Genomic DNA, 13496 nt, shown 5'->3' on the forward strand with positions numbered 1-13496 from the left:
TCTTCAATTTCTTTTTTTAAGTAGGGTTTCATATTTCAAACACTGGAGACTGTTGTGTACAAGAATGTTTTGTCTTAGTAATTTTATTTGTCTTTTTTTTTTTTGGCATTAAATGTTGCTTATTTGTACAAACATTAGGATCATTCATGTGATTTTTCGAGGCCACCGGTCCTCTGCAGATATACATTGCAAAAAGGAGTTGGTGCAAACACGACCACACTGACATTCTTACTCCCTCTCACGCACACGATTGGACATTAAAGGTCGCAAATGAGCGGATATATCCGAAGCATTTTCAGTTCCATACGAACCAGTTTATGTGCACTCGCTGTAAATACTCAAACTAAAAGGACAGACAGGGCTGACAGACGCAACAGGCAAATAAAAACATTTCACATCACTGTGGCTGCTGCTGCTTCGAAGACACTTAAATTCTTTGTGTAAACGTGCAAAAAGCATCAGGCTTCTCTGAAGTGCCCAAGCTTCACAGTAACGTGTTTGGTGATCAAGCCGGCTCTTAAACATCATGTGGAGAGGAAACATCTAGTCACCGAGCGCAGGTAGCACATCACAAAAAGCAGCGTGTGGCAATCATAAAGCTATTATCTAGGAGTAAAAAAAAAAAAATTTAAATAAATAAAGCTGATTGCTTTACAAAGAAAAGCCTCTTCCCCTCTTCTGAATAATAACGTTCCGCCTCATCTGAAGCTCCACACATGCACACCTTCATGCCAAAAAGAGACTAAATACAATCGCTTTAAAATGCACGGCTCCTTGTGATCAGTAACGCAGCTTATGGTGGGGTCCGTGTGTTGGTTTTACTCGTGTTAAAGGCTGCAGGATGAAAGGTCAACATGTTGGCTGATGAGACGGGTGAGCATTGCCACCGTGTGTGCAGTCAAGACAAGTGCTTCATTTTGGAGCTGAGATGGACGTATGAGATCAGAGGAGCGTGAACTCGACTCACAGAGGGATCCACATGGCACTTCGAAGGTCACAGAGGGAACGAAGAGTCTCTGCGTGGCATTTCCAAACGGTTGGGAGGGTCTAAGCGTTGCACGAGACGCAGTGGCCGACGTCACCATTGAGTCTACCTGTGCCGATGTCCGCCTCGTTGGGAATGTCAAAGATTGTGTCATTGAGCATGTCGTATGTTGTGTCATTAGGGATGTCGTCTGTGCTGTCGCTGCCCGTTTCTTGGTTTTGCTCGTTGGGAGCGGGCGGCTCCAGCACGGCCTTCCCCACCGGCCCGCTTTGAGGCGAAGCCGAGCTGCACGCGAGGCAGAGGAGGGACGGGCAATCCCAAAGGCCCTGTGTCATGCTGGAGGAGAAGAGCCTCCGACATGGATGACAGAACTGGTAGAAGACCAGCATGAAGAAGATGGCGACGGCGTAGGCTACCAGCAGCTGCAGCACCAGCAGCGGGGCGCAGATGAACTGGTAGACGTCGGTTTTATAGATGTACCACAGCAGCAGCAGCGAGGCGTTCTCCACGAACCGCAACATGTAGTAAACCGCCATGCGATACCAATTCTGGGACTTGTTGATGAGGTCTGGGTCACTCAGTTTCACCTGCACGGCCGACCAGCAGAACATGTTGATGCCGGCGTAGAGGAAGGTGAGCAGACACAGGACGATGGTGGTTCCCACCCTGGTGAGTGTTTTTTCGATGTTCTCGGGGAACGGCGAGTGGCTTTGCCAGAACAGGATCCAGGGGTAGAGGAAGAAGATGAGGAAGTTCAGAAAAACCACAGGCAGGACCCAGAGCTGCAGCACGGAGCTGAACAGAACCAGGACCACCACACGAGTGGCGATCTCAAAGCTTCTCCACAGGAAAATGCACAGATAAGCCACGGGCCGGACGTCCACCTCGTAGTCGTCATATTTGATCTTAATGGCCAGGATGTTGCAGCGCAGCGCTCCGTACACGATGGACAGGAGGGAAATCACCATCAGTGTTCCTGACACAGGAAGAGAGACAAAGATACGAAGACGTCATCGTTTACATTTAGGCAGTTTGTCGGAAGATTTTTATTCATTCTATCTCTTTCTTTTAAACCGTCCTCCTTCACATTTCTTGTCCTCGTTGATCCTGTTTGTAGTGTTTACAGAAAGCTTCCAGACCCTGTCGAGTTTTCCACTTGTCTCCCCTCACTGGTGCAATGCAATTCTCCACAAAAGTAAGTTTTGGAGCGTTTTGCTAGTTCATTAGAAATAAGAGGTTTTTTGGGGGGGTTGTTTATGCTCTGCCGCTATCAATCCTTCTGCTCACACCGGACAGTAAAACAGAAATGAATTATCTGAACTTAACACGAGCCGTGTGAACTTACACAAAGCGCGTGATCTGATTGATAACCAGTTGGCCTGAACGTCTTTGGCACATGACCAATAGGATACAATACAATGCATGGAAGAAACTAAAAATAAAGTGATCCTTATTATTAGAATTATTTTGACTTTTAATTCCTTTCAGACACTATGAACCCAAGTTATATTTGATCTGGTGTCTCAATAACTTAAAGGGACACTATGTAATTTCTTCCCCCATCTAGTGGTGCAATTTTATTTTGCAAAGTTGAATGAATTTGCTCTCTAGCGCCTCACGTTTTCAAATGTGCGCTGCAACTTCTTGAACTACGGCAAGCGGAATGTGTCAAGATTCAAGAAGCTATAGCTTCAGACTCAAGGTCCATACAAACAAAAAGAAATCAAGACACACAGTACAAAGGATTACATAACACACATACAACAACACTATGAATACAGATGACAGATAACATGTCAGATAACATAACATCTCCTTTGGTGTGCAAGCAATGCAATTAGTCATATTCCGGGAGTTACCGGAAGTGACGTTGACGCAGCGTTAGCATTAGCCTGTGTTAGCAATAGGAGCATTAGCAGCGGTAAATAAACTCCCGGTAAACTTACAAACTTTCTAATGCCTCGTTTTGTGAGCTAAGAGCCTATGTGTACTACGGCAGAAGTTTGGTAACAATCAATGCATTATTAGTGGGATCATTTACGAGATAAAATCTATTTAGCATTTTTTTTTTTTTTAAACTTTATTAGTAAATCAACAAAATAACAGTTTACAAATGTGAGCATAACGCCAAAAAGAAGATATCCAGGGGGAGCATAGGAATAATAATAAAAAGAAGAAGATGATGCACTTACAAAAAGAAAGCTAATGAACACAAAGACATATGTGCCAAGGAATAAAATCTATTTAGCATTAGCGGCTGTAATAAGCCATTTGGCGGAAATGACGTCACAATGACGTCATTTCCGCTTTTAGGCCTGGTGGGGAAATCGCGATTCGAAGTGCTTTATGTCCCTCTCGGCACTTCGTCATTTTTCATAGAGCGGAAGGACATGGCAGCCTCCATAGAGCTTACCTGCTCTATGTAGATACAGACAAGTTATTCTTCACTCAGGAGGATAAGTGAGATTTTTGACAGAGATCATTTTACACCAATGAGAACTAACTTATGAATGAATATGTTGATTTGAGCTAATAAATGACTTAATTTATTACATAGTGTCCCTTTAATAAACAGTTACTAAACGGCCATTTTCTCAATTCGGGCCGGCCACACGACAACGCCGTACTGTCGCACATCTCAAAGACATGTCGGCAGGAGGAATGGGGACAAAATCAAAACACTTGCACTACATCGCTTGGCATCCATGTTCTAAAGTGTTGTGAGGGGGAACAGCAACATTACAAGGTAGTAAAGGCTTCACTGTCCAAACTTTGGAATGTGCTGCAGGCCTTTAATGCAAAAATGATTAAAGTTAATGTAAGGACCACTGTGGGTGTTTTTCTTCCTGTTTTTTCATATGGAGCCAACCTTTTCTGCTTTTAGATCGGTGGAATTTTCTGCCGTTGGGATATTTTGACAGCCTGCAGACACAGGGGGAGTTATGGCAGCAGGCACAAGGCTCTATAATGCACATATGGTCTCCTGATTATTTCTTTTTTCCAACTGACTTGACGGATTATGAACCATGAATGAGTCATTTAAAACGAGGGAGGTCATCACAGTGAGACTGGTTCATCCATATAATGTATTTACAACATCTTTTTTCTTGCCCTAATTTCAAGACCAGATGCCCCAGTTTGACTGTGTGAACATTTTCCAAAATCCCTCCTAGGAATACTGACTCCCACGCGCTTGCATGGTGTTACATTCTGACCCCACATCCGGACCATTCGGCGGAGAGAATGACCATTTTCTATCGTCTCTGTCAGAGAGGCGGTTACATAACACCACTTGACTCATGAAACAGCATCCCCTTATGTCCAATGTGGCACTAAGCAGATCAGCCCACGCTGTAGGAGGCTTGTGACAGACTCATAAAAATAAAATAAAAATCACAAACAGCACAGCCCCTTCTCTTCCTCACCTCTGCCGATGGACACCCCCCGCTGCAGGACACAGATGTAGAGCTGCAGGGTGAGCTGGGGGGCCGATCCCAGGAAGGCCTGAATGACAGAGGTGCGGGCGAAGGCTGCTCGGTGCGTAAACAGTTTCCCCTCCGCCTGCCCCACCTGCCGCTCCACCTCCTCCGACTGACCCCCTCGGGGCATCTGCTTCTTCCTGGTGATGCTGACATAAGGCTCCTCCACGCAGCCCACGCTGCCATAGATGCAGAACGCCTCCAGACACCTGAAACAGCAGGCAGCGTTTCATCACTGACAAATCCTCTTCATTTCATCACATAATCCACAAAAAACATGCATACACAGCAGTAACAAATGGGAAAAAAAATGGGGGGAAAAACCTGAACCAGACAAGTAATGGTAAAGAAAAATAACAATGCGAAAGCTTTAATGTCTTTTTTACATCTCTGTTGCCACAAACAGCTTTTCTATGTGGAGTTTGCATGTTCTGGGAGACCTCTGGAAGGCATCCCTACCAGATGTTACACCCCCCCACTTGTGAACAAGAACACCCGAGACACCTAAACTCTTCCACTTGACGCAGCAACTCATTCCCAACCTGGAGAGGCCGCTATACTCTTTCCTGACCGAGGACTTTGAGACTTCAAGGAGCTCCTTTTTATCCCAGCTTGTTCCCATAGAAAAGACCCGGTGACCCCAGAATCACAAAGCACCTCCAACAGGAAACCACAAGGGACACAAAACACATGAGCACCGGTGGTCCTAACGCTCTTCAGTATCCTGGAGCTGGTCCAAAACCAGGACCACAACCACATTGCTCCACCTGGATCACTGAAAGCTCCACATTTAATTGAAAAAAAGAGAAATGTTATTGTTTTTGAGAAAATATATGCAACATTTCTTGTTTTGTTTTTCAAACAAATTTTAGGCACTTCATGCCTTTCGTTTGCGAGATGCCAAGGGAAAAAGGGGTCATAAACACGGCCTGGCGAAATCTAGGCGACGCAAACCCCGCCACTCTGGAGCTGAATCTCACGGTAACGTTTCAGACACCTTGTGGAATCCCTGTTACACCAAGAACTGTGGCTCGGGAGCAAAGGTGAGGCCTTATCCAGCATCAGAGCTCTGCGTCCCCTTCCTGCAGGAGTAAGGAAGGTCAGGGGTTAATCGCAGTTCCTGTGCATGGTCTGTACGTGACAGAGTTCGTCATCTGCATCACTACGCAAGGGTCACGTCCGCTTCTGTTTTTCCAGCCGATATTGGGCAACATTAAGCTCGAGCGCTCGGTCTCTTTGATCCTGCGAGAAAGACATGTCCAACAGACAGAGGTCAAAGTGGCCAAGCTGCATGTGATTATTCTCCTCAGGATCATTATTCGAAGTGACCCCTCGCACAGTGTCACTTTGCTATAAATATTGACGCACACCTTCTATAGTCGGCATGTGAAAGTGATCCTCTGCTGCTTTCTCACTTCACTGGACTGGAATTTTTTTTGTTTTCTTTTACACATACCTTCACTTCCCTCATTTACTTCATTTGCATGTGGACCTTCCACTCATGAGAGGACAGTAGACGGTGGACCTTGAAAAAAAGACGACGTGATCCAACCACTCAAGACTTTCTGCCACATAAACAGGCAAAAAGTTCACAAAGCAGCTGAAGAAGAAATTATTGCTCATCTTGAATGTGCAAATATGACTAACTAAAGCATTGCCACTTCTGAAAGATCACACTGTCGATTAATAAAAAAGTCCACAAGTGTTTTCAGAGCAACCAGCCGTTAAAGAATGATAACGTTTGCATAATTGCTGTTTGGGCAGATAAGAGGAGGAAGTGCTGCTTCGCTGCCCGCAGCAGAGACAGACATTCCCTTTACTGCTCGTGTTGTCAGAGATAAGGAGCTGGCAGTGACGCGGGCTATTCTTAGAGCTGCTTTTCGCTGAAGGAAGATGTGAAAGTCTGTAGAGTAATTATTCCAGTGCACACGAGAGGGGAAACGGGCCGTTTTAGATCAGAGCCACAGAGGCTCTGCAGCTGGGGGATCGATGCGAGGGAGAGAAACAAAAATATAAAGGTCACCGAGTCATGAACACAACCGTCTCTGACAATGGATGAGTTATCTGTTGACAAGCTGAATAATTAACGCCCATATTTGGTTTATAATGCTGAGTTTCTGACATTAATTGCCTTGATTTCTCAGCTAATCATCTGGTCCATTAAAGAGTGCACATTCATGTCATTTTCAGATGTGTAATTTAGTTGAGGGAGTTTCCTAAAATGGTTTTAAATACCTGAATCTAAAAACTAATATTTCTGATATTCTCCACACAGCAGCGCCTCCTTTTCGGCTCCCGTCTCTTTAAGGCCCCTCACTCCCGGAAGCCCCGGTCCAATCCTATTGGTCAAAAATGTCAAAAAAAAAGGTTTGACATATGCCACTTGGAGAAGGGTGTCATGTAAACACGTCACATGATTATGCAGACAATTGAGGGAAGAAGAGCCTGGACTACAAACGAGGTGTTTCAGGAAGTTCAGCGCTCAAAACGGAAAAATCCAAAAAGCATCATTTAAGATAATCACCACGTTGTGTTTTTACTTACATTTAACACAGTGTCCAGACTTAACTGTACTTTTAAATGCACTAAAAGACAAATAACAAACAGTCTGATGGACAAAAACTCAATACGTCTCTCGAACGTTGGTGTAAAAGTGGTTTGAAATGACAGCGAACGCTTCAAAGTTGGTGAAAACATGAGTTAATCTCTTATAATCTGGAGTGGCACATTTTCCATTTGACCTTTCGGGCCTCGAATAACTCGCACACGTTGCACCAACGTTTTAATGACACCAGGCCAGAGTCAGTGATCTTCAATAAAAGCTGAAGGTCTGAGCCCTCAAATAGTGTTTTTTTTTCCGTATTTCTAGTTTCTTCAGAGGCTGAGAAATAAAACCTCTTCGAGGACAGTTTTAAGTTTTACAGAAAGTCCTCAGCTTCCAGGACATCCTCCCTATTAACAAGTGGGTTAAAATAACACGCCCAGGACACGAAACAGCTATGTGGAGCAGTGGAACTGGGAAAGGTCTAAGGAAATCTTTAAAATATGCTGCAAATGCTTGAGACATTTCTGACACTGACCATCGTCAACCAACAGAGATCATTATACGCATGTTTATACTTCTTCATGATGAGTAAACTGAGCCCAATAAGTTAAGTGTGAGGCGTGTCCCTTTAAGAGGTCAACTTGAAGATTGGATTTCCTTCTGGAGCTGTTTTTGGATCTGCAGGCAACAAATAACAAACTTTAGTGGATTGTCATCAAACCTGCTGCAGGTTAATTTGAAGTTCCTGTGTGCATTTGGATGAGGGCAGCTCCGAAGAACTGTTTTCACTCCTGATTACTCTGCACCGCATTCATTTTCTTACCCTTTCGTTAAAACCTCAACTCAGCGTTGCTCATACAGCAGCTTTCAAGCTGAAGTGCAAAGCTTAAAGACACAAGTGAAGACATGAAGCAGAACGTAAAAGCTAACAGATCAACAACACTTATGGAAACCATCTGCAGGTTTCAGTGAAACATCGACACAAAAGTCAAAATAAAAGCAGGAGAATGATGAAATGCACAAGGCAAAAAAAAGCAGATTGAAACAAAGAGTGCAAAGAAAGATCAGTAAATTATTTCAGGTTAATCTTAAAAGCACAGGCGGCGTCACCCGAACTGGGACCCGGCTCCAAGTCAAACACATCCAACAGGCAGAATACCAATTTGGTGTCTAAGTACTAAAATGCAAGCAGATTCAGTTTACATGATGAAAACCAAAGAAACGCAGCAAACTCTCATATAAGAGGTACTGGAATGATTCACAGATCATCCCTCATTAGTCAGTCAGACAGTTTACTGCTGAAGGCAGGAATTTCAGTTTTTAAAAGTCTGCTCTAGATCTCCTAACAGAGTCTTCTATGTGTGTACAGCGGGGAGGCTCTCTCTGAGCAGGATTAGGCTCATGTCCCCACAGCTGGGGCAGATGGTCCAGTCAGGCCAGTCAGGCCAGGCCCAGCGTGGTTTAATGGTCCCTCCAAAGCAGCCTCGGGCATCATAATGGTGCTTTTCTGTCTTTTCAGACAGAGCAGTGATCAGACACCGCTTGGCCTGTGAGATCAGGACTGAAGGGGATCAGAGTGGGAGAAGGTTTAACTGAAAGTGCTGCAGCTGCCCTGTGGATGGAACATATCGATGAGCAGCAGATGTATTGATCGGCCGTTTACTTCCGATCCAACTGACACAGACATTCATCACAGCACCAGCATGTAAACAGTCAACCAGACAACAGGCCGGAGAGGATGAAAACAACAGCATGTGCGCAGCAGGCCGGACAACAGGCAGCCGCGGACACCGCACCGGTGGGCGGTCAAACCTCCGTCCAAGCAGGACGAAAACAGCGTGAAAAAAAAAAAAAACACACCTAAACATGCCATCACTGACCTGACGATGGGTCCGAGCTGCAGGATGTGCAGCAGCAGGACGAGCGGTCTGTCTCTGCTCAGGTCCCGATGGATGAAGGTGAGGGTCAGCTGCACGAGCACGGACGGAACGAGCGTGAAGAGAAGCGTGAGTCCCTGCCAGATCTGGTCTCCGGCGGAGCGGTACGTGGAGCTGAGGTACAGCGCTGCAGTGGTCTCGGCCGTGAACAGAGACACCGACACAAAGATGGAACTGGGGAGTCGCATCCTCGATCACTCCGCCATGTGGGGGGTGCGGCGCGCTGCTTTGCTCCCGGTCTGCACATCCATAACGGAACCACCGAACCGACTCTCAGGCGCCCGCAGGACGGGACGGCGTTGTGTCGGAGGCACGCCGCCGCCGCAGCAGCTTCATCCGAGACTCGAGGCAGGCGGGAGGTCTTTACAGTCCGACGCAGTTCCGAGCGGAGACTGCAGGGGGCGCAAGAGGCGCCCGTCAGTGAGAAGATGACGCCCATGCAGACAGTGATGTGATAATCATCATTATCCTAACAGACCCAGGATGATACTGTAACATGAAAGTAATACCCTATACTAAAACACTGCCATTAAACCGAATCTGTCCCAACATGGTGAAAGAAAATGTAGATATAAACAAAATATAGCCACAGTAAAACAATCTGTAAATAATAGAGAGTTCAAGAATAAAGTGTGAGGAATGACATTAATGGCCCCTTCAAATAAAAAGATAAAAAAATCGATTTCTTTCCTCAATTTTTTTTCATTTATTGATTTATTCTAGTGAAAGAGGAATCCAGCCAATGTTCTACGGTGCGGGAATCACACATTTTACAGCCAGGAGTCAGATTAAGAATTTTCACTTGAATGGTGAAGCCGTTTTAGAGCTTCAAACAGGCTAATGCTGTGGAAACTTTAAATCGCGCCTGCTCAAAAATGAGAGACATATATCCAACTAAGATTTGTCCTCTACTTAGTAACAAGCCTTTAGAGATATCTGTGCAGTTTGAAGGATGACTGGGGTCGTCAAGTATCAAAATGTTCAGATTTTAAATATTTCTTCTTTCCTTTTTTAAGCTTTCAAAGGACAAAAATAAAGAAATCAAAATGAAATACCACCCTGATATATAAAGTCTGCTAAAAACTGAAGATGCACTAATTTGATTTCTTTATGGAATAAATCAGTGAAATTCCTGGCTAAAACAACCTGACGATTTAAAGTTTGGATTCCAGATGATCGCATTCAGATAGTCACTTTTGACCTCAGAATGAGCTACTTTCTATCTATTCAAGTCGTTGTGGGAGAACAAACAGTCCAGATAAGCGGAGACTCTACAAGTTGGGGGTACATTCTGAACTAACCAACATTGAAATTAAACTTCACAAGGTGATTGAAACACAGTTATTCTTTGTGTCAAAAGATTTCCATGGTGAAATATGCAAATGAAGCAGTTTCAAATTTTCTATGCACCAATTTACATACATGTAAAGTGAATAAGCTGCTTTAAATATGCACCAAAACGTGACAACTATCATGTTGGCTTTGCTTTGCAGGCAAAACACCCCAAAATCATGGAGATACATATACAGAAACACACAAATAGTGTATATATATCTATCTGTGGGCCTCCTCCTATGTGAAACTGGGCCCCTTGATTTGTGTCTGAGAGAAGTAAGATTTTTCTCACAGAAAGGGAAGATATACTGATTTAATGATCTTTGGCTCAGTTCAACCTGTAAGACACCTTCTTAAGGAGCAGCAGCAGCACCTCTCTTTGCCAGATCGTGAAACCATTTACAGTGGTATTCAGGCCAGATGCTTTTGCCTCAAGTCTAAAATAATCTGTGTATGTTCTTAAGACCTCTTTGCTTCCCAGAGTTGTGTATCCTGCACCCTGTTCATCATTCCCCAGAGGAACTCACTCACCTGGTTTCATCTGCCTGCTCGCCCTTCTACCACTACGGATTCATCTCCAAGTCAGCCGATCTCAGCGTCCCGCTCCCATTGATGTTTTCCCCTGCAAGAACTGTGAGACCATTTCACTCCTCACTGACTCACCTGAACTCACTCTCTCATATTCATCTCTCCGTACAGTTATCCAGCCAAGGTTTTCACCAATGCTTTTCCCGGCTGTTCTCCAGTACTCCTATTTTTCCCTGCATAAACCTGTAATCTTGCTCTTGAGTCCATTCCTCGTTTTGGCTTTAGCCACCGAGACAAATTCACTTTATACAATCTTAAGCAAATCTCACCTTTCAACATTTCAAATCATTTAGACTGCAGCTGCCCCATTCCTCAGTAATACCAACAGAAGATAAAACAACCCTTTTAGAAATGATTCTAAGATTCTTATCATTACTTTTAAGGCATATTTTGTACCGGCCCCTGAATGTCTCACCCAATATGAGTTTGGAATTCTTCAGTGGGTCTTTGTATGTATTTAAAAGAACAAATATATGCACATTTGTAAAGAAATTCTCTTATCACCTTACTTTTTATGTACCTCTTACATACCTCTGCGCAGCACTTTGAAAATGAGTTTGTCAGGTGACATCATAGAGGAGTGTCTACAAGCCTTTTCAGAGAAAAATAATACAATCGACCCATCGTTTCTTTTGTCCAGACACTTTATTCGTAACAATAATTATGTAGACGTCTGTAGAGGTTGGACTGCAAATGCAAAAAGACACACACACAGCTCGTAAATGTTCAGCAACAGGCACAGATAACATGCGGAAACTGCTTTGGTTTGCTGCTGTTTGCAGGCCTTTTTACCAGCACGACCCACCCGTTCATAGCCGCTGTCCAAAGCATCCTCCAGTGTCCTTTTGACTCCGAGATGTGATCATGTGCACGTTAGCTCTGTTTTTAAGGCGAACATATCATTTAAGTAAAGACATCCATCACTGACTCTAATGCACATAACCAACCTGCAAAAATAAAACAAATAAATCACCTCTTGAACAGACTGAACTGGAAGAAAAATGATTTCCATCACAACGATAACACCTTTTGGTCTTTTGTTCTCTGTGTCGTCACAAAGCTACGTGGAGCAAGCTCTTCATTTTCTACACGGGGTAAAACAAATCGCAACATCACAAGTCCCAACACAGCAGCTAACACAGTTGGAAACATCGATAAACAGCTGTCACCTCGGGTCAAACGGGTGAGTCATAATGTCACAGAGTGAGACTATGTTAACACTAAACAGCAGTTATTTCTCCTCAGTAATTTCCAGCTGTACAGCTTTACCCAGTATTTATGTTATATGCGCAACCCTAATTCCATACAAATTTGGGACACTGTGTAAAATGTAAATAAATGAGAAGGCAATGATTTGTGACTCTCATAAATAATAATTTAATTAAAAAATTCAATTAAAAAAAATAATATTTTATCCATGATAGTCCATCGTGGTAAAACATTCCAAATCTGTTGGTCTAATGGTTTAATCCACTGAGGACAAAACAGCCTATATAAGTTAAAAGTTTACTCCAAAAAGACTGGAGTTAAGTCACGTGATTCCCTCTAGGAAAATCAACTGGTAAATCAGGCACGGAACATTATAAGTCAACCTCAGCATATTTTATCTTTTGAGTTTTTGGTCATATCTTCAGGCCGCTGAAGAGAATCAACTGATCCTGTAAACGTTTTATTGCCTTTGCTATTAGGGGTTGTTAAACTCAAACAGAAGTAAATTCAAATGACATCTTTAATGACAGTATCTTACATGGAAACACGTGTAACAATGCCTGTTTATGATCTATTTTCATTGCTTTTTATGTGTGTTTCCTTGATCATTTTCAGCCTAATTTGCTGTCCTCCACTGACGTAGAAGACCAAAGACTGTTGGGCAGCTAGAAGCTTATATCAGACAAGAATGGGACAGCCTTCCTCTCCCAAAGGTGCAGCCGCTGGTTTCCTCAGTTCCCAGATATTTACAGACTGCTGTAAAAAGATATATACATAGTGTTAAACACGACCCTGGCCTCACTTTTCTGAGACGTTTTGAATGCCATCAAATTCAAGATGAGCAGATCATTTTTTTAATGAACGAGCAAAATGTCTCCCTTTCAAAATGTGATATGTTTTTCCATGTCTCTTCTTGGGAATGAAAAATGGGTTTATGAGATTTGCAAGTCTTTGCCTTCTGTTTCAGTTCACATTTTACATAAACTGTTTTTGGAACTGAGGTCGTGTCATTTGAGACTGTGAGTGAGAGATAACGCCCCTAAAGACGTAAACTCACAGGTCTGCTTTTGGGGACGTCGAGCTGGTGAAGTGAACTTTAAAGGCATTATGTGAGGCTTGTTTTTCTCCTTTTTTTTTTTTTTAAATGTGTGAGACTTGGGAGGGATTCCATTTAGTTTAAGCTGTCAGTAGTGCACAGGCGTGTTTCTGGCCATCTTTTAAGGTTAAGCTGCTATTTCAGGATACCGCTTTTTAAAAGTCCCAGCACTTCAGAGAATGGTTTTCATAGTCTGCAAAAGGGTTTGGGAGATAGCAAAAGCATTATAATGTTAGCGGAGCCATTGAGTTAGCTGTGGCCTGATAAATGGTCAATAAATGTCTCAGTTCTATCAATCTATACACCCCTTAAATCTGCTGTG

The 13496-nt window shown here is 43.5% G+C and overlaps 1 protein-coding gene and 1 long non-coding RNA gene across 2 annotated transcripts; one reads left to right on the forward strand and one right to left on the reverse strand.

Annotated features, from left to right (window-relative positions):
- Positions 1-7: 7 nt before the first annotated feature.
- xk (X-linked Kx blood group (McLeod syndrome)) lies at positions 8-9333 on the reverse strand. Its single transcript, XM_075479432.1, has 3 exons — positions 8890-9333; positions 4411-4673; positions 8-1961 (listed from the first exon to the last, which is right to left on the reverse strand). Exons 1-3 carry the CDS (start codon positions 9132-9134, stop codon positions 1048-1050), a joined length of 1422 nt encoding a protein of 473 aa, XP_075335547.1. The 5' UTR covers positions 9135-9333; the 3' UTR covers positions 8-1047.
- A 795-nt stretch (positions 9334-10128) lies between these two features.
- LOC142396558 (uncharacterized) lies at positions 10129-13214 on the forward strand. Its single transcript, XR_012772545.1, has 3 exons — positions 10129-10914; positions 11930-12052; positions 12694-13214. It is a non-coding gene; the product is annotated as an uncharacterized LOC142396558 (long non-coding RNA).
- Positions 13215-13496: the final 282 nt, after the last annotated feature.

This window comes from Odontesthes bonariensis, chromosome 12 (genome assembly GCF_027942865.1).
Source record: "Odontesthes bonariensis isolate fOdoBon6 chromosome 12, fOdoBon6.hap1, whole genome shotgun sequence".
NCBI lineage: Eukaryota > Metazoa > Chordata > Actinopteri > Atheriniformes > Atherinopsidae > Odontesthes > Odontesthes bonariensis.